Raw genomic sequence first — 21,326 nt, forward strand, 5'->3', positions numbered from 1 at the left:
ACGTGTCAGGTGTAGCAAGGGGTGACCCAGCACCAGTGGGTGGCAAAAAGGAAGGGAGCTGACAGCCAAGCGAAGAGGCAGAAACTGTGCAACTTAAAAACTATCGGAAACAAATGAGGAGAGAAATCTCTTTAAAGATTTGAAAATTTTAGGATAGCATACTGAAAGAAACTCTGCTATGCAGGGGAAAAACAGGGATTAATTTTGATCTTAATTTTCATTTGAAAACAATCAAGTGGAAATACTGGATTCTTAACATTTAATGGGAATGGAGAGTTAACACAGTCCTGGTGCTAATGCCAAGTTTTTCAGGTTTATTTAAATAAGGACTGGATTTGTACTTCCTTAAAAACATGCCATAAGAAGCCTATTGGTTTAGGTGAAAGTGTACCTGCACATCTGGGGAGGAGTGCCAGCTGTGACAGTTGAGGTGGAGGTGGCAGAGAGCCACAGGCATATTCTAAGACATTTTCAGCCCTTTATATCCTAAACTTGAATGAAACTGACTTTTGAAAACACAAGGCCATTGAATGGGAGTGTGCAGATACATTCAATGACCAAAGTAACTGAACAATATTCATTTTCCTAACAAAAAATATTTTATGAATGCTAAATTTTCAGCTCTTAAAATAAGTCATAGTTTGTGATTTATTAATCCTAACGCATTCTTTCAGAATCTAAGTGCAAGAAAAATAGTGCTATTTGTGCAAATACATCTTTACTAACCAAATAACTGGCTGGCCAATTATTTGGTAATTGTGCCTTGTTTTCCTTGTCAACAGAAACTTCACAGGATAGCAGAGAAGCATAAAGGATTTAGTGCAGGTAAAACACAGAGAACCAGAGCCTGGGGGGAATATTCTCTCAGTAAAGACTAACTGAAATTATTATAGAGATAAAAGACTTTAAACATTATTCAAAAAGGTACTATAAATTGAGTTTTTTAACAGGAGAAAGCAAATATCACTTAATTTGAAGAGCAGCAAAGAACTCCCACAGAGTGCAAAAGCAAATTTTTATGGTCATAACTTTTAGTCAGCAGAGAGTCAATTACAGTTGGTATATTCTTAAGACAGCACAAAATATGGGGAAACTTTGTTAGGTTTCGGTTAATTCTGATAAGAACAGATACTACACTTGATCTTAGCCAAAAGGCCAAGAAGCGATGGGTTTTGGTTAATTCAAGAGGTATTTTCCAAAAACTCTTGAAACATTTGGTTATTTTTAACAATTTGTTCCTAAGTTAGAAACCTTGCTTCTTTTTGTGTTAATATGTGGGCATCTATAATGTAACACTTTGCAATCTAACTACACAGGATCAAATCCTTGGGAACATCCTGAAAAGACAAGCCAGCAGTTATGCTATTCAAACTCGTCAGGTTCCCTGGACACTGAGAAAGTTGGGACCCAAACTGGCACCTCCACTTGAAATTGATTCATCCTTGTCATTTTTCTTTGTTTATTTGAAAGGCAGAGTTAGGAAGAGATCATCTACCTGCTGGTCCATTTTCAATGGCCAGGCCAGGGCCAGGGGCCCAAGCACTTAGGCCATCGACTGTTGCTTTCCCAGGTACACTAGGAAAACACTGCATCAGACGTGGAGCAGCTGGGACTTGAACCAGCACCAGTTTGGCGCATCACTTTCTCTCTGCCTTAAAGCTGTCTTTCAAGTTAGAAATCACTTGGGTCATATGACCCATTTTATCTCTATATGTGTAATTGTTTAGAATTACTTTGGCTTCATTTTTATGAAATTTCTAAAGTGACAATTAACAAAGAATTGGTAGCAGTTTATTAAACATGAAATCACATTTTACTTTAGATTAAAAACAAAATTTAAAAATTACTAACAATATCTCAATAAGTAAAACCACCTGCCATATTAAGTCAAACAATAGACTTTTCTTCTCACCATTTCTGTGTGTAAGCATTTCTCTCATTTCCTCATGGTCACACGGATGAGTAAAATCAAACACACTGTGTCCAGTTAGTTCAAACTGTAAACACATTTTGAAAAATTAGATCTACATCATAAAATCATAAAAACATACAGAAGGGCTCTTACTATGTCATGGGTATTTTACCTGAGTTAGTCCCATGTATTTGTTCACATTATCAGAAATGTAAATCATGTCACCATCATCTGTCAGAACCATAACGAAACCATCCAGGGCTTTCAGATAAAAGCAGTTCATCTGTGCCTTCATCTCATCTTCAACGTCCAGATCACCTGAGCAGGGCACAAGGAAAGGAGTTTAAAAGTTAGAGACTTTATCCAAATTTTTTCCCAGGTCCTTTATTTAATGTAGACAGCATCATTTGTTTTATATTTAGTTTCCCCCACCCTCTCTCTCTTCATTTCCGTTAACAAAAAGGGGGCCAGAGGCTAGGAAGACTAATTAGACCTGCCAGCTGCTTTTCTTAACAATTTGAAATAATGAAGCAAGATGAACATTGACAAAGAAAGATTGTGTTTTAAGAGGAAGGTAAATGAAAATGAAAGCAGGCAACTGATAGGGAAGAGGAATGGAAGGGGGAAAAAAGCCAGCATAAACCTTTCTGTATAAAGCTTTCAATAAACAATGTCATAAACAAAGAATAGTGTTTAAAAGGATAAAATACTATGAAGAGCAAAAAGTACAATGGTGGTGGGCATGTGGTCACGAGGTGGAACAAGTGCCCCCGACATCAAGTGTCTGGTTCAAGTCCCAGCTCCACTTTCAGTCCAGCTTCCTGCTGTTGTACACTCTGCAAGGCAGCAGGTGAAGGCTCAAGTCTGGATTCCAGTTACCCACGTGGGAGTCCCAGACGGGCTTCATCCTGTCCTGGCTGTTGCAGAATTTGGGGAATCAACTGTGTTCGTGTCCCTGTCTCAGATTCTATGCCTTTCAAGTAACACAGGGAGCAAAGACATTAAGAGTAGTGCCTTTAGTGTGTGTGTGTAGGATGATGTGGGTGACGAACTGAGCTGGACCCCGTACATACACCCCACCCCCCAGACACTAACTGGATTGCTGGACTCCGACCACGGGGAAAATTGCAGGATAAGTGGTCTAACCATGGAGTGCACGTGTTGGAAGATGGTGCAGTGGACTGTATACCAGATCACATGGGGAATATGGCAGTACACTGGGGCCTGCAGAGGACATCTAACACCATAGCGGTAGATGGAGGGCAGAACAAATTGGACAGCTCTCGCAACCAGGCTTCAAGCAAGTATCTGAGCGAGCGGAGACTCTAAGATGAACTATGTCAACCAACAGTCCTGGGAAGGATTTGCTCATCCATGGAGCAACAAAATCAATGGCGTTTCAGAACCATTGAAACCACTTGACCAGAACCCTCAGAGCATGCTCCTCATCAGAGACCCTGGGATGACACTGGTGGCTGTCCCCCATTTTTGGGTACTGATGCGCTTGGGATGCTGGGTGCAGCTTCTCCTCTTCTCTGCTCCCTTCCCCCAGATGCAGGAAGAGGAAAAAGAAAATTGGAAACAATGGTCTTGTCCACTTTCCCCTGTTCCTCAATCCTTCCTGCTCTGGCCAGTTATCCACATGGACATATACCCTTCTTGGCTATGTAAACATCAAAATAAAAATTAAACATCAAAAATAAAATTAAAAGAGGTGGTGCCTGTGAGATAGTGCAACTGGCTAATATCCATTTTGCAATGCCAAGGCTGGTTCATGTCCTAGCTGCTCCACTTTCCATCCAGCTCCTGCTTAATGGCTTGGGAAAGCAATGGAGAGTGGCCCAAAGCCTTAACCCTGCACCCACATGGGAGCCCTGGAAGAAGCTCCTGGCTCCTAGCTTTGGATCAGCTCAGCTCTGGCTGTTGCAGCCATTTGGGGAGTGAACCAGTAGATGCAAAATTTTTCTGTCTGCTTCTCTTGATAAATCTGCCTTTACCAGGAAAAAAAAAAAGAAAACAAAAAACCCTGGAGCCTGGAAAAACAGTAAGAATTGCTAGCATTTTAAACATGATAAGGTTTAAGAAGCAAACACTTTATGATCATATTTTAAATGCAATTTCTAATTACTTCTAATTTGTAATTTTCAGACCCTCATAAAATAACTCACCAGCATCCAGAAGTTTCCTGACACGCAGATAGCTGATGGTAAGCCTCATAACAGAAGCCTTGTCAAGATGCGAGCTCACATTATGGGGGAGTGGCAGCTGATGAGCAAGCTCATAGAAAACTTCAGACTCTTTGCTCCGCCGAGATCGGGCTGCATCTCTAGACTTCTCTTTCCGACGTTCAGAACTGATCCTACTTAAAAGTGGGGGATGGGAGGAAAAGAAAGCATGTAAGTTAGGCTGCTTTGCTAAGATAGTTTCCTGTTTGCCACAGGATTAGAAAGTGCCACATACTTAAACTGAGAAACTGGCCTAGTACATGAACACATTTTTAAAGGTAACTACATTACAGATATAAGGAACTCTCTTAAGAAGTCCATTCTCATGCTTTAAACCTGTCCAAAGCAGGCATTTCCTCTCTGACGCATCAAATTAGAGAGGATAGTTTTATAATTAGTTTAAAGCCTAAAGCAATCTGTATGTCTAAAATTGTTTTAAGCCATTCAAAAGTAGTCTAGGGCCCGGCGCAGTGGAGCAAGTGGTTAAGGTCCTCGCCTTGCACGCCCAGGATCCCATATGGGCACTGGTTCTATCCGGGCAGCCCCGCTTCCCTTCCAGCTCCCTGCCTGTGGCCCGGGAAGGCAGTCAAGGATGGCCCAAAGCTTTGGGACCCTGCACGCGTGTGGGAGACCCGGAAGAGTCTCCTGGCTTCGGATCGGCATAGCATCGGCCGTTGCACTCACTTGGGGAGTGAATCATTGGACGGAAGATCTTCCTCTCTGTCTCTCCTCTCTGTATATCCGCCTTTCCAATAAAAAAAAATAATTAAAATAAATCTTAAAAAAAAAAAGTAGTCTAAATATGGAAATCATGGTTAAATGTAGAGAAACTACATGAAGTTGGACATAACTGGAAAATGTTCATGAAACAAAGAGAATAGTAATTATTGCAGGCTGAGGTTTCACTTGTTTCCTGGATGCCAATATTTCCTCATCCTCTATACTCACCTACATGAGCCATACTGACTCAAAGCTATGGGAATTTATCCTAGCAGTTATAATAAACTACTGTTTCAGGATGCCAAAGCAAGCCTTGTCTATTTCCAGTTTAACAAGTACTAAATAAATGCAAAGATACAATACCAAAATTTTACAGGGACATGCTAACAAACATCAAAGCTACATCTGCTGGGCCAAGCAGGAGCCACGAGCCTCCCAAGTGCATGCAGGGACCCAGGGACTTTGGCCATCCTCCTCATCAACGTAGCAGCACAACGATGAATGTATAGGGAACCATTCCAAGAACAGTCACAAAGGTGGTTCTAAGTCTTAGCAAAGTTGTTTTTTTTAATTGCTTAGCAACACCAACTCCTCCTGACTCACTGCAAAACCTGGGTCTGTCATTAGCTACTGTTTCTTCAAATATTTATTTAATTAAGAATTAGAGCTAGAGTCTTCCATCACTATGACCACAAAAAGGTTCACCCAGGGCTGGACCAGGCTGAAGCCAGGGAGCTTTTTAAGGTCTCCCACACAGGTGCAGGAATCTGAAGGCACTCTGGCTGTTCTCCCCTGCTTTTCCCAGGCACATTAGTAGGGAGCTGGGTCAGAAGTCATGTTGTAGGGACTCGAACTGGCACCAATATGGAATGTGAGTGTCACAGGGGATGGCTTTGCCCACTGTACTTCAACGCTGGCCCAAGCTACGACTTCAATGGCTGCTGTTCATCAAAGCTGCTCTGTGCCAAACACTACCTGGTACTAGGTACCTAGTGTAACCCAAGAGTTTATAAACAGGCTAAATAATATCCAAATTTTATATAATAAGGAAACTGATATCTCACAGCATACAAGCAGTCATTTTGGAGCAGGTGCGTGGTGTAGCACTTTGGGCCTCAGCCTGTGATGCCAGCATCCCACCTGGGCACTGATTTGGGTCCTGGGCGCCTCATTTCTGATTCAGCTCCGTGCTAATGGCCTGGAAAGGTAGAGGAGGATGGCCAAAGTCCCTGGGTCCCTGCACCCACTTGGGAGGCTTGTGGCTCCTGCTTGGGCCTGCAGATTCAGCCGTCTAGGGAGTGAACCAGAAGATGGAAGACACCTATGCACCCCCTTCTCTCCCTGTAAATCTGCATTTCAAATGAAAAACAAACATTTATAGGATTTGTTCTTGTATTCCAGAGTGAGTTTTTCCACAGTGCTCCTTCTGTATTACATATTCTGCTGATCTTCCATGGCACTGAACTCAGTCTTGTTAAATATTGGAAGCAGCTATAATGATTTGTTGAGCATTCATCATTATGCTAAGGAATGTTACCAACTTAATTCTAAGGATGTTATTTCATTTAATTATTACATCCCATGAATGAAGTTGATTTTCTTCCCTTCAAAATGTCTCCTCCCTCCAAATGCTCCACAGGCTGGAAGGCAGTTGCTGGAGCGATGTTCCAAGCAGCAGGCAGGGTGCTCGGTATGTGCTTCTAGCAGCTGTATCATGACAAGAGCAATACTCCAGTTTTTGCATTTAATCAATTCATGTGCCTAGTTTTTAATACAGAATGTAAACTGCTACACTAACTGAAATTTACTACAAAAATCTCAAGTATCTGGAGCAATTCAACCTCAGTACATTAAGACCTAAGGTAAGCTATTAAAAGCGGCACAGGATTTCCAGTACCATAAACAGAGAAGTCAGATAAATTACAGGCTGAGGCTACATGCAAATGCAATAATGTCACCTGTGTACAATTTTATTTTCAGCTACATTAGAATTGCCTCAGTACTGACAGAATTATTGCTGTTAGACTACAGGGTCTAGGTCCCACAGCAATGCATCCATGTAGTCTGTGGGCACCACAGGTTTAGGATTTACTGTTACACCACCACTCTGGCCCCTTACCATCAGTATTTTTACAGGACAGATATGCTCTGAAGGAAATTTAATGATGTACTCAATAAGATGTTGTTAAATTTTTAAATAATAAATAGTAACTTCACAGAAAAAGTTTATACCCAGTTTTAACTCTGCCAATCCAAGATTTTATATATACATTTTCCTATGCACTCTGCAATATTTTCTATCAGGAACTTTATTATCTTGCCAAACTGTTAAGAACTAAATCATTGGGCCCGGCACAATGATCCAAGGGCTAAACCTTCACCTTGCACTTGCCAAAATCCCTGTTGGGTGTTGGTTCATGTCCCCGTGGCCCCGCTTCCCATCCAGCTCCCTGCTTGTGACCTGGGAATGCAGTCATGGACGGCCCAAACCCTTGGGACTCTGCACCCAAGTGGGAGACCCAGAAGAGGCTCCAGCTGTTGCAGCTGCTTGGGGACTAAACCATCGGATGGGAAAATCTTTCTCTATGTTTCTCCTTCTCTTCCAATAAAAATAAATACATTAAAAAAAAATTAGTTTCAGTGTGTTAAGAGTAGTTTCTTTACCATTTCCATCTCTGCATACTGTTTTGTACTAAGGTAAAACTAGGTCTGCAAAATACATGAATTAAAAAACAGTGATAGTGTGGACAAAGTTTATCAATTCTAACATTAATGCTTTAAGACAGTAGGTACAGTGTTGTACTTTAAGAAAAAAAACCAAGGCCAGCATTGTGGTGCAGCTCATTAAACTACTGGTTGCAATCTTGGCACAGCAGAGTGCTGGTTTGAGTCTTGACTGCCCCATTTCTAACACAGCTCCCCGCTAATGTAGCTGAGAAAGCTGAGGATGGCGGCCCAAGGAACTGGGCCCTCCACACCCTGCGGCAGACCCAGATGGCAGTTCTGCTTCCTGGATTCAGCCTATCTAGCCTTGACTGTTATGGCCTTTTGGGGGTGAGCCAGCAGATGGAAGATCTCTGTTATATGCTTTTCAAATAATCTTTTCCTTAATGCCCCAAACTGTTTTTTACATACCCCCAGCCCCCAAAAGCCAGACCTGAAGACATATATATAGAAATTAGCAAGGACTAAGGACTTATTGTGGTTGACTCTGATATACTTTATAATCACTAATTAAAATTGGTTTCCTAGAAGTTTTATTATGTTGCAAAAATTTTTTTCCATATACACCACACTTTTGATGAGTTTTCTGAAGACCCTCTTGTACATGCCCATACTCCTACCTGAAGATTCAAATTACAGGCTTTGAAAAAGCCACCTCACAGACAAATTCTGGCAAGCATTCTTAGCTAGTTAAAGTCTGTGTTTCAGCTATGGGTGTTTACAAAGAAACAAAGATTTCTATCTCCTTATTTTCTCACAATAGCTGGGGCTGCACCAGGCCAAGCCATGTGCCCATCACTCCATCCGGGCATCCATGGAGGTGATGTGCATTCAAGAAGCTGGAGCAGAAGCTGGGGAGCTGGGACTTGACCCAGACATTCCAACATGGGACAATGGTGTCGGAAGCAGTATCTGCTGTGCCACACATCTGTCCCTTAGGTCATGGTGGGGATAATCAGCAAGTCTTGCAGCAGAAGTTTAACCAGACATTCATGGTCAAAGTCAAAGTAAAGGCCAAGGAATGCCTACTCATTATTTGCTGCTGTCGGCTCATTGGAGGCTCAACCCAAACAATACTAGTTTGTCAGGTTATCCTGAAGTAGGCCTGCAGGATTCTGAATATTAGCATGTGCTTGCAGAGTGAAACTCTTTCTGAAAACCAACATAAGGACAGTGTATGTGTAATGAAGTCCTTACTTGGTGCCAAGAGCTGTTCTGAGCTGTCTCATTCCATCCTCACAACCCTGTAAGACAGTTTATTATTGCAATGCAGAAGGAAACAGAACTGGAGATAAAGCAACTTGTGCAAACCACACAGCTAACAGAGCCCGATTTCCTAGTTATTACTATCTATTTCTTAAGATGAAAGGAAGGCCTTGATATCTAGTAGAACAGTCTTTACATTTCTCAAAAGTCGGGGCAAGAACAGGTCATCACGGATCAAGAGTCCTGTGTCTGAGACGTAATCATTATAATCTACAGTAACACGTTTGATTCACATAATCACAGGAATACAGTGACATGGTTACTAATAGTCCAAACATAGCAAACTGGGATTTTCCCAGGAAACTGACACATGGACACTCAAAAGAGTTTCTTTTCAGCTTATGACCAGAAACCATGTCAATACAGATACTGTTTGCTACTTATCATGTCCTGTAATACGCACAGCCTGCTAGCCCGTCAGTGGCAGAATAAGGTCAGCTTACAAACAGAACAAAGTACATAAATTAAGTAATGTTCAGGAGTTATGGTCCTGGCTGAGATTCTATGATAAATCAAAGCTAAACTCTAAGCCAGTGATGGCATCTTCACGGTAACATCTTACCTAGAGTTATTTTGTCTCCTGGAATAAAAAGAATCCAAATATACTTCTCAAAATGCCAGTTAATAAAGCAAAAACAAACTGTAATGGTGGTATGGCTCAAGAAAATGACTCTCTCAAATACCACGCCCGAGTACAGACTAACTCCAACTGTCCAGCACTGAGCACTCGCATTGTAGGCTTGTACCAGTTGGTTCAGCTTAGAATAAAGGCAATCACAATACTTTTGTAACAGGGAAACATTAGATTCAATCCAAGTATCCCAAATAGAGGAATCACAGGACATTTATAAGGCCACATAATCTAATTTTAAAATTATGATGATAAAATTCAATAGCATTCTACTAACAGTTAGATGTTTACTAAATACAACAAAGTGTACATGTTTATGTAACCCTTTTCAACTCCATGAAAGCAATTTCCTTAGGCAGACTCTTTATTTCTTCAATAAACTGCAAAAAATATCTAAGAAAAATATTAGAAATATGCTTAGAACACATCTGTCTCTTCCAGCGCTTGTATTCATCACGTCCCTTTGAGGGTGGGGAAACGGGTTTTAGTGTAAGTTAGACTATTAAAAGCCATCTACTGTGCTAAGTACTCAACACTAATATCAAATTTAATACTCATTACCAACCCACAAAATCCTAACAGCAGTCTGAAAACACAGCACGTGTATCTAACTCTGAATATAGTGACACACACATGTATACCACATGCCGGACGAGAGCAGTCACACTACAACGCAGACAGAAGTCTCTAGATAGTGAAGCAGTGAACCATCGTACCGATTTAAGCATATCTGCAGGCTCTCAATTTTTTTCCGCCAACATTTTTTCTATGATTCTTAAAAAGATTTTATTTTATTTTAATTGGAAAGTCAGATATACAAAGAGGAAGAGAGAGAGAGGAAGATCTTCTGTCCACTGATTCACTCTTCAAGTGACCACAACGACCAGAGCTGAGCCGATGGGAAGCCAGGAGCCAGGAACTTCTTCCGGGCTTCCCACATGTATGCAGGGTCCCAAGGCTTTGGGCCGTCCTCGACTGCTTTCCCAGGCCAGTCAGGGAGCTGGATGGGAAGCGGGACTGCCGGGATTAGAACCAGTGCCCATGTGGGATCCCGGCATGTGCAAAATGAGGACTTCGGCTGCTAGGCTATTGCGCTGGGCCCCTGCCAACATTTTAAAATTTTCACAACATTTTAAAAATTAGTTTTGCTGAGTCAAATGATTTAGAACATATTCAGGGAATTTCTATTCAAATCCACTGAGTAAACTCTGGAATGATCAAGTTAACAAAAGTTCTCTTAAAAACAAAATTCACATGAATCTGATGACAATTTTTAAAATATATATTATATATACATATAAATTATCAGGCAGATTTCATTTTCTGACCAATTAAAAGGCTGGTAGAATTGCCTGGATTACTTCACTGAACAAAATCTGAATCTAAGCATAGTTTCACTGGGAAAAGATAGCATGTTCACATTTTCAACTCACTAAAGCATAAGTAAATTTTGTGGCAAAATTATGAAGCAATGGAATTTAAAAATCAACGGAGAAAACCCGTAACTTTCTTCTTCGCAATCAGTAAATCTCAGAAAAAGAAAAAAAGACAATGGAATTATTAGAAGATACAAGAGAAGTGAAATACAAAAGAGAGAAAAAACCGAGGAACAAGACAAGACTCAGATGCAGGGGTGAGATGATGCAAGCTAGCAGACAGGTGAGCCTCAGCAAGTTGACACAGAGGTACCACAAGCACCGAGCTAGGCTCGTGCTCAGGAGGCCCCTACCTCCTGGCGCCTGGCTTCAGATCGGCTCAGCTCCAGACACTGCAACCACTGCGGAGTGAACGAGCGGAGGGAGGACATTTCTATCTCTCCTTCTATATATATATATATATCTGCCTTTCCGATAAAAATATATATTTTTAAAAGTCTATTCATATGCGCCAAGAATCCAATCTCATGCAGTCTGCCTGGTTTCACATGACCAAAGCCGTTAGTGAGGGCATTCTGTCTCATCTAAAATGACAGTTACCTATATATTAGGTCTGAAAATATATTTCTCATGTTTTCAAGCAACAAAATGGCATCTTCATAGCATTTAAAGTAAGATTTACATGTACACTTAATAGTTTTTTTTTTAAATACATTCCAGAGATTCTTAAGCTTATTACTATCTTGGAGCACCTTCACAAATTGATCCAAAGCCAAGAGGCAGGAGCCTCCTCCAGGTCTCCCATATTGGTGCAGGGTCCTACACTTTGGGCCATCCTTCACTGTTTTCTAAGGCCACAAGCAGAGAGCTGGAAGGGAAACGGGGCAGCTGAGATGCAAACCTGAGCCCAATGGGATCCCAGCACTTAGCCACCGAGCCATGAGCCGGGTCCACAAATTGTAATTTCCAGTCACTGTCAATAAGAAACTTATGTATCTCCAGCTAATGATCATCAATTATGCTTCAAGTTACAACTACATATCATTTAAAAATATTGAATTTATTCAAGAGAAGGAGGAAGATTCAATAGATAAAGATACTGAATATTAATAAAGGCAGTGTAAATTTTAGGACAATATATAGAATACTGATTGCTAAATTAACTTCTATTACGTAGTTTATGAGAATGCTTCCAGGGGCCGCTGTGGTGGTTGAATAGGCTAATCTTCTGTCTGAACGTGCCAGTGTCCATATGGCTCATTCGGCTCCACTTTCCATCCAGCTTCTTGCTTATGGCCTGGGAAAGTAGCAAAGGATGGCTAGGTCCTTGGCCCCCTGCACCCACAGGGGAGACCCAGAAGAAGCTCCTTGTTCCAGGCCTCAGATGGGCTCAGCTCCGGCTGCTGCAACCATTTGTGGAGTGAACCAGTGGATGTAAGATCTTTCTGTCAATCTGCCTTTCCAATAAAATAAATACATAAATCTTAAAGTCAAACACAGTCACTATACTTCCTTGCTTTTAAACACACAGAATGCCTCTAAGCTATCAATGGAATAGTATGTAATTAAAATACTATTTTAATGAAAACACATGTAAGAAAATACATTACAATGTTATAAATAGCTATCTCTAAGTGGTGGAAACAAGAACCTTTTTTGTATTTTTCTAATTAATAAGTATGATCTTCAAACATGTTTTACATTATGTTTATATAGCTCGGAACATTCACTTTGCTTGTCTGTAAAGCACATTAGAAGCGTTGGAAATCGCCAACAATTGGGAATGATTAAATAAATTACAGAACATCCATACTAACAAATATTGGACAGTAGTGAAAAGGGATAAAGTAGCTCTCATAGTAGCAGTGAAAGATATCCAAGATAAAAAAGCGAAAGAAAAAAGGAATACATGAAAGAATGCACCTAAAACACTTCGCATCAGGCTGAACAAATACACTCTAACTCGTGCCGAGGCCGATGAGCGTCTCGGAGAGGCACAGCGAGCCTTGCGTTAGTGATTACTGCAGCAAGCTGGAGCTGGAGCTTTCACACTTAATGTACAGTTTACCTTGCACTATAAGGCAATCTTTAATTTTATGGACATTAAAAACAGGGATTTACAATTATGATTTCAAAGTTTTTCTGAGCTTTCCATTTTATTTCTAAGAACTTTCTTACAGTCCTCTACAGAGTCACTCATGTGTAGATGACGTTCTCTGAAAAGAGCTGGAGGACAGTCAGTCCCTAAGACACCCGAAGGCCAAATCTGAGCTGGATCTAAATTCCCTGAGATTCTAGAATGCTTTTAGTGCTCTACAACAGATTTAAAGCTCTAGATACCTTTGCTAAGCATGGACAACAGTCAAAACACTCAGGTGGTATCTAAACATATCTGTGCTTAGCCGACCCTGCGCAGTGTGAAGTTTCTGGATTTTGTGAAAGATAAAACAAGGGTAGACACACTTTCCAACAATTTATCTGGCTGATTTTCCACAACCAGACACAGAGGTTTCTTTTAGCAGACTATATTTATAAACAAATACAATTTCTGGTCTGGTTCTAACAGATACCACAGATTCACTAAAATTCAAAACTCAACTAGAGCAGCAAAAGCAATTCCCAAGTCTAAGAAGCAGGAATAACCATGATGTTAAAAAAAAAAAAATCCTCCAAATTTTTGGTCTGGATTCTTTTGTCCACCCAACTCTTCATTTATTATTTTTACTGAAGAACTCTTTGTGTGCCAGTAATACTTTTTATAACACAAATTTCAATTTCAGTGTATTTGGTTTTATTTTTCCATTGAAACATGTATTCAATTTTATAATGGCAAAAGGGAAGAAGGATCACCTTAGAAATTTGTGCTCAGCATCCGAATTTACCAGACTCAGAAGAACCAAAGTATACACTAATCCTCAAAAAATTTCAGCTTTCTGCCTGTCATCCTTATGTTTAATTTTATCACAGTATTTTTCATTTGAAAAATAAATCCACATACTAGAAGAGGGGATTTGTCACAGGGTGAAAAATTATATTATTAACAAATAGGTATCTTTTAATTAGTTTATCTAAATGCATGGTTATTTTCAAAATAACTATGTGAAGAACTATGATAAGTATGCTGGGTTCCATTACTAGTTTTCCCATTTAACCAGAAAATATTAAAAATTACACCTTGAATAATCTTTGTTTAGTATCATAACCAAATGAACTTTTAAAATGAGGAAGCACTATAAATGACAGTTGAGATCACCAGAACTGCCAAAAGGAAAAATTGTGGGGACAATTTTTTAAAATAAAAATATATCATTATTGTTTAGATGCTTGAGGACCAAGTTACTAATTAGATGGGATCTTATCAATAATAGAACAGGTATGAATTATCTTACACAATAAATATTCTTTTCTGAAATAGTACTGACAGACTTCCTAAGTCCTTCAAAAATTCCCATTCTCTTTCTAGAAGTGCTTAGCCTCATTTCTGTTGAAGCTCTCACTCTACTTCAACAATCCCATTAGGCTAGCACCTATCAAAAACCCTACAATGGTTGGGAAAGATGCGGAGATATAGGAAACCTTGGGCTCAGTTGATGGAAATGTTAAACGGTACAAATACTATGGAAAACAGTGTGGCAATTTCTAAAAAAACAAACCAACAAACAATTTTATTTCAACAGAGAAGGGGCCAGTTTTGTGGCACAGAGGGTTAGCCCATCTCTTGGAATAACCACATTCCAGATTGGAGTCTAAGTTCCAGTCTCTGCTCCCAGGCTTCTGATCCAGCATCCCTGGTAATGCTTCTGGCAAGTAGCAAAGGATGGATCAAGTACTGGAGTTCTGCCACCCACTGTGAGATGCGGCTGGAGTCCCTACCTGCTGGCTTCAGCCTGGCCTAGCCTCAGCTCCGGTGGGCACTTGGCCAGCGAGCCAGCAGATGAAGATCCCTTCCTGTCACTCTAATAATAAATGAAATCTTACAAAAACAGAGTTACCAATGATCATCTATGTAGACATATCCAAAAGAACTGAATGCAGGATCTCAGAAAAATTTTCACACTTTGTTCATAGCAGTACAACAGTAAAGAGATGGAAGCATTCCACACATGATCAGAGATGAGCAACATGAGATGTACATAAAATGGAGCATTAATCAGCTTTTAAAAGGAAGGTCTGAAAGATGAAACAGCACGGGAGAACTGTGAGGATAGTATATTAATTAGAAAAAAGCAAAAACTGATCATTGTGTTTATATGAGGTATCTGGAATAGTCAAATTATTAAAACTGAAAAATAACATGGGCCCGGCACGATGGCTCAATGGGTATATCCTCACCTTGCATGCACTGGGATCCCATAAGGGCGCAAATTCATACACTGGCTGCTCCACTTCCCTTCCAGCTCCCTGCCTGTGGCCTGGGAAAGCAGTCGAGGACGGCCCAAAGCCTCAGGACCCTGCACCTGCATGGGAGACCCGGAGGAGACCCCTGGTTCCTGGCTCCTGTCTCAGCCACAGCCAATGAGGACACTTGAGGAGTGAACCAGAAGATGAAAGATCTATCTATGTCTCTCCTTCTCAAAGTCTGATCTGCCTTTTCCATTAAACAAAGGAAAAATAACATGATGTTGCCAGAGTCTGAGCAGAGGAACAAAATGGGAGCTGTTTAATCCTTCAGTTTTTTTTTTTTTAAAGATTTATTTATTTATTGGAAAGCCAGATATACAGAGAGGAGGAGAGACAGAGAGGAAGATCTTCCGTCTGATGATTCATTGCCGAATGAGCGCAACGGCCGGTGCTATGCCGATCCGAAGCCAGGAGGAACTTCTTCCGGGTATTCCACACGGGTGCAGGGTCCCAAGGCTTTGGGCTGCCCTGGACTGCTTTCCCAGGCCACAGGCAGGGAGCTGGATGGGAAGTGGAGCAGCCAGGGTTAGAACCGGCGCCCATATGGGATCCTGGTGCATTCAACTTTAGCCGCTAGGCACGCTGCTGGGCCCTAATACTTCAGTTTTACAGAATGAAAATGTTCTAAGGTTTGATCATACAAAAATATAAGTATATGTAAACCTATTAATTGTATACTCAGAAATGGTTAAGCTGGAAAATTCTACATTAATGTGTTTTCCACAATAATTTAAGAAAAATAACACCTCAAAAGCTATGGGGAGTGAGAAATCATGAGGAAATATTTTCATTTTTATTTTTAAAAACATCTTATATATTAGATTTGTCTTTTAAAAAATATTTATTTTTATTGGAAAGGCAGATTTAGAAAGAGAAGGTGAAACTAGTGAAAGCCCTTCCATCCACTGGTTCACTTCCCAAGTAGCCACAAAGGCCGGAGCTAAGTTGATCCAAAGCCAGGAGCCAGGAGCTTCTTCCTGGTCTTCCATGTGGGTGCAGGAGCCCAAGGTTTTGAACCGTCCTCCACCACTTTCCCAGGCCACAAGGAGGGAGCTGGAAGGGAATTGGAACAGCCAGGACACAAACCAGCACTTGATAGGGGAGGATTAGCCAACGGAGCCACTGCATAGGGCTCTATATAGTAGACTTTCTAAAAGAATTATATAAATATGGGTTTCTGAATATCTACAGTAGAATACATAAAGTGATACAATACATACAGTTCATTCTTAATTTATGAAGAAATGAGGGATGTAATTATTTTTCAAATTCTGAGACCTATAATTCAAAAATTTCAACTTTGTTTTTACCAAACATACTGAGCAGTAAGATTAGCTCATCTTAGTCCCGAATTCTTTTTCTAGCACTCCAGAGTTAAGCAGAAAAGCACACCACACATATACCGTAACATACACACGGCAGAAGGCTAAGTAAAAGCCACCAACCACCCAAGAAGTCAAAAAGCAGAATCTTTCCTTGTGAGTTCAAACTTCTTGATAGGACCCAATCCAACAACATATTCAAAATTAGATTATTCTCTCCCGACTAGGGAACGAACTATGATAACGATCTTAGATAAGAAAGGGACACAGTATTCCAAGGAACCAAACATTTTTCAGCTATGGACAAGTTAAAATATTCTAACTGAAATCTTTAACATCTGCTCATGGCAGATTTCTTTTATTGCTAAACATCATATACTATTTTAAGTTCTTCCGAAAATAAATCATTCAAGAGATCAATTCTCCTCAGCCTTCTACAGAGCATTCTTGGCATACAACAAAATGTTAGCCTCAAAATTTAAATCCCAAGCCCAGAAACCAACATAGCCAGACACAAGCGAGGTTAGCCAGGTAGAAAGAACACTGGCCCGTCTCCAAGCTGGACAAGGAACTTTCCAGTGGATTGTAGGAGTGAACCACAACATTTTTATTGTCTAAAACATGTTCAATAAACACATGCTCATGGAAGTGTGTGCTAATATACACTTCATACAATCAAACCACAAAAACAGGATGAAAAAATACAGCTCTGAAGTGTTGCCTTGAAATGGAGGCCGATAGGCTTAACTCCAGAGAAATTCATAAGGACAGTTTGCCACCACATAGGTGCTTTACTTCAGAGTATTTTATTAACTTACTATTTTTAACAAGGATTAATATTTATAAAAAAAAAACATATGTTCTAAATGTTGGCATCCAGACAATAATGTTTTTAAGTTTCTGCCAATCCTAAAATTGCAGTGCTTTATGGAAATGAACAGCATGACTTGTTCAATTTGTCTTGACTGCAGCACCCAGAGTAAATTCAAAATGGAGCATTTAGGGAGAATACACAGAGCGAGAAACTGCAGAATAGGCAAGATGTTCAAGAAAAAGAACTGACACCAAACGCCAACATAACCCAGGATATAACTGCAACCCTTTGCAAGACCCAAATCCAATGTGAGTCTTTCCATTTTTTAGTAGATTTAAGAAATGTCCAAAAAGAAATAAAAAGACATATTAAAAGGACTTAGGAGAGAAGTTCCTTAAGTGTGATAGAAGTTCAAACTAGAACCTAAACAGGTACCATCTGCTCTGAAGAACACACACAGCTACCAAGACTCCCACTCCAGAGCTGGCCAGTGTCTACATGCATCATCTCACTTAACCTTCAGTTAACCATTAAGACAGTTGCTATTCTTGTCATCTAAAGGAAAAGCTAGGCTTAGAAGCACCCAGCACTTGCCCAAGCTCTTCAGTGGAAAAGCTGGCACTCCGACTCAGGGATTTGGGCCTGTAAGATTCTACATTCAACCTCAACACGTGCTGCAGTTTGTTAGTCAAACTGTAGCAACAAGTTCACTAACACAGGAGATAGCTTCCCGACTCCCAATGTCCCAAGTGGAAGAAGCAGATTTAGAAACGCTTATTCTAAGAGGAAGGGTCCTGGCCTGAAGCCTGAAAGAGAAACCCTTAACATTCCTCGTCAGTCTAAATCCTGTATCACAGGCTGTGCTTTCAGCAAGTCCAGCCCCTGCATGAAACGCCCAGTTAAATTAGGACCAGGCTATTCTCTACTCCGATCTTGAGCTTCTTTCTTGTCCTTTAAAATGGAAAAATTCCAAGAAAAACCCCACCTCCACCTCAGCTACCTTTCAGAAAACTTCTAGAAATACTGGTTAGGTAAGGATATTTTAAATTATAACAGCTTCTCAGTGTTGCTGAGTAATCACTATTTATTGTTTAGCTGAATTTTTCTGTTATATTAAGAATCCCAATACTATGTATTATGACTATATGTGATCCCAAGTGATTAAGTGAATTCAAATGAACTTTTGGTTAGGAGAAAATTCTGGAAATAACAGGTGGGGGTGAGGAAAAGCTAGGAACCCATTTAGTACTGGAGCAATACACAGTAGCTGCCAATTCATTCGTTCACTTTTCAAGTGGCTTCTGACATTCTTAACTGATGAACAACAAAGAAGAAGTGAGTACAATATTACATATAAAAGGAAGTGACTGGTACATAATTTAATGTATTTGTTAATATGCTTCAGTGTATAATAAGGATGGAAATTGGCACTACACAGAGGTAATCTGTCTTGGGTTTACAATATAGCAGCCTCTTCATTTCATCAAAAGCACTGTAATCACATCTGCAGAATTAATTGCAATTAATTCCTGGTTAACTCTTGGAATTCAGTCTAGACGCGTGTGCTCCTGTTTTGAATTCTGTTCCGTGCTTTCTTTGCTGTATACAAACTGAAAATTTTGCGTTCATTGAATAGGGACCAAGAAAAGGAGCCTACAAAACAGCAAAAAATATAAACAAGTTTATCTTCTGCTGATGCTGAGAAGTTAATCTCTCCCTAAGAGTGGAAAGACTTAACAGCAAAGCCAGTCTACAGACCAGTGCTCACCTACTGTAAATCCTCAATTCCTTAAAATTATTTCCTCAATGCTTATAATACCAAAGTGGATAAAAAATGAAGGGGTGAGAGAGATAACAGACATCACTAAATCCACTGGCCATTCTGAATCATTTGCTAAGGCGCCGCCGCACACTCAACGCTAATACATTTGCTTTCAGTTGCAACGCATTTTGTATGTATGATGATGGTTTCCTTTAAATATAGTTCAATTTCGGGAAAACGGAGAGTTCTAAAAAACTGCAACATTTTGGTGCTGCATTTCCTTCGCTCGCTAAAACTGTATGTCCAAATCGAGTCCGCCGCTACATTGTCACTAAGATATTTTCGGGAATGAATGAGGCACACATTCCTTTTCAACCACTGCGCTCTCATAGCCAGCCACGGGAACCCAAGCATCCAATTCCAAAGTTCCCCCTACAAGGTCGCTATTCCTTCCCCACCCCCCACCCCCCCACCCCGATTCCCGTTACTCCGATTTCTCAAGTCTAGGCAAGTTCGTCTTTTCCGAGGCGATTCAAACCAAACCCAACAAAATGAAACAAAATCTGCACGTGCAAACTAAAAAAAAGTTAACATCCGAAGGCCCCGCCGTGGCACACACATCCCTCCCATGGCACAAAGGCAAGCGACCCCCCCCCCCCGGCCGCAGCTAGGACTCCCGAAGGACGCGATCGCGCGGGTCACGCGAGCCCAACCCCGGGGGACCCGGGGACCACCGTGCCCACCGGGGGAGCCGCGGCCCGACGCGGGGCCGCCCGCTGCCCGGGACTGGGGAGGACCGGGGCGGGAGGGAGCGGAAGCGCTGGGTGCGAGCGGCGGCGCCGAGCTGCGGCTCGTGCCCGTTCCCGGGGCTTTTTTTTTTTTTTCCCCAGGCTGCGGAGTGTCCCCGTGGAATCAGGCCCCGGAGCGAGGCCGGGTCCCCGAGGCCGGCGGGGTGGGCGGTGCAAGGCCTCGCTCCCCGGACGGCCGGGCTGCAAGGGCGGCGGGACGCAGACCCCGGCCCCTGCAAGCACTTTCGAGGCGTCTCCCACCCCCCACGACAAGATGGCGACGTGGGCAGCAGGGGAGCACGGCCGGCGAGGTTGGGGGGGGAAGAAGAGAGAGGAGAGGAGAGAAGAGGCAAGAGACAAAAAGGCCGACCCCCCCCTCCCCGAGAGCGCCGCGGCCGGCTCCGCGATCCCGAGCGGGCGACGAACGAGGGCGGCCGGCCGAGCCAAGGGGCTTACTTTTTCTTGTCGTTCGCGCCGCCGGCGCCCTCCATGGCGACTCGCTCCCCTCGAAGCCTTCCCGGCCGGCGGGCCCCCCCAGGCTCGCTCCGGCCTAAGCGCTGGCTCCCTCCACACGCGGGGAGAGAGAGAGAGAGAGAGCAAGTCCAGAGGTGGGGCGGGGACGAGGGCTGGTGGTGCGAGGCGGGAAGCTCCTCGCCCAGAGCAGACGAGGGAGCAGCGGGCGACGGTCGCAGGGGGTCCGCTTCGACCCCCCTCGGCTAAGCTGCTTGTCACAAGACCCGGCCCGAAGCGCTGGCCCGCTCGGCGGGGAGGACGATCCTCGCGTCCCCTCAGACGAGGCGCCTCTGTGTGCTCGGACGAGCTGAGGCAGCGGCTGTGGGGGGGACGGGCAAGGGCGGAGGCGCGCCCCGGCGCGCGAGGAGGGGGGGAGGACGGCGCGGGAGCGCGCGCGCCAGCCAGCCAGCCAGCCAGCCGAGCCCAGCGCGCGCTCGCGGGCCCGCCTCACCTGAGGGGGAGGCAGGCTCTTCGAGAACCAATGGCGAGCGACGCAGGCGGCCAGTCCCCACCCCAGCCCACGCTGCTCTGGGCCAATCGGGAGGCGCTCAGCTGAGGCCCAGCTGGGCCGGGCCGCGGCGCTCACGTGCTCGTCTGTGTGCTGCCGGGGGGCGGGTGGAGAGAAAGGAGTCGGGGGGTGCGGCTGGACCGGGACTTGGCGGGGGGACCCCGAGCCTTGTCGGCGGCTGGCTTTGGGAGGCGCTGCTGAGGGGAAGGCGCGGGATGCCGGGGCCTAAGCTTGCGTGCGGATTTCCTGCTCTCGGTGCAGTCTCCTGCTGCAGTGCTGGGCCCCGCTGAATTCCAAGCTGGAGGAGGCGGACTTGGCGTCGAGGCCGCGAACCCTGGGGCCTCTCGGCCGCGCCGTCCTTCCC

At 42.8% G+C, this 21,326-nt stretch overlaps 1 protein-coding gene and 1 non-coding gene across 4 annotated transcripts in view; both read right to left on the reverse strand.

Annotated features, from left to right (window-relative positions):
* HIF1A (hypoxia inducible factor 1 subunit alpha) overlaps positions 1-20,752 on the reverse strand; it is a 38,152-nt gene extending 17,400 nt beyond the window's left edge. For 2 of the 3 annotated variants that reach the window (XM_040975479.1, XM_040975478.1), the window contains exons 1-4: positions 20,398-20,752; positions 4,081-4,271; positions 2,085-2,230; positions 1,913-1,997 (exon numbers count right to left, since the gene is read on the reverse strand). In XM_040975479.1, coding sequence (XP_040831413.1) covers positions 1,913-1,997; positions 2,085-2,230; positions 4,081-4,271; positions 20,398-20,432 — 457 coding nt within the window. In that variant the 5' untranslated portion in view covers positions 20,433-20,752. Of the gene's footprint in view, positions 1-1,912; positions 1,998-2,084; positions 2,231-4,080; positions 4,275-20,397 lie in introns of all 3 variants that reach the window. The other variant, XM_040975477.1, reaches the window with a different exon arrangement.
* Positions 976-1,167, reverse strand: LOC121153255. Its single transcript, XR_005883351.1, has one exon. It is a non-coding gene; the product is annotated as a U2 spliceosomal RNA (small nuclear RNA).
* Positions 20,753-21,326: the final 574 nt, after the last annotated feature.

This window comes from Ochotona curzoniae, unplaced genomic scaffold, assembly GCF_017591425.1.
Source record: "Ochotona curzoniae isolate NIBS_2020 unplaced genomic scaffold, NIBS_Ocur_1.0 contig_2688, whole genome shotgun sequence".
NCBI classification, from domain to species: domain Eukaryota; kingdom Metazoa; phylum Chordata; class Mammalia; order Lagomorpha; family Ochotonidae; genus Ochotona; species Ochotona curzoniae.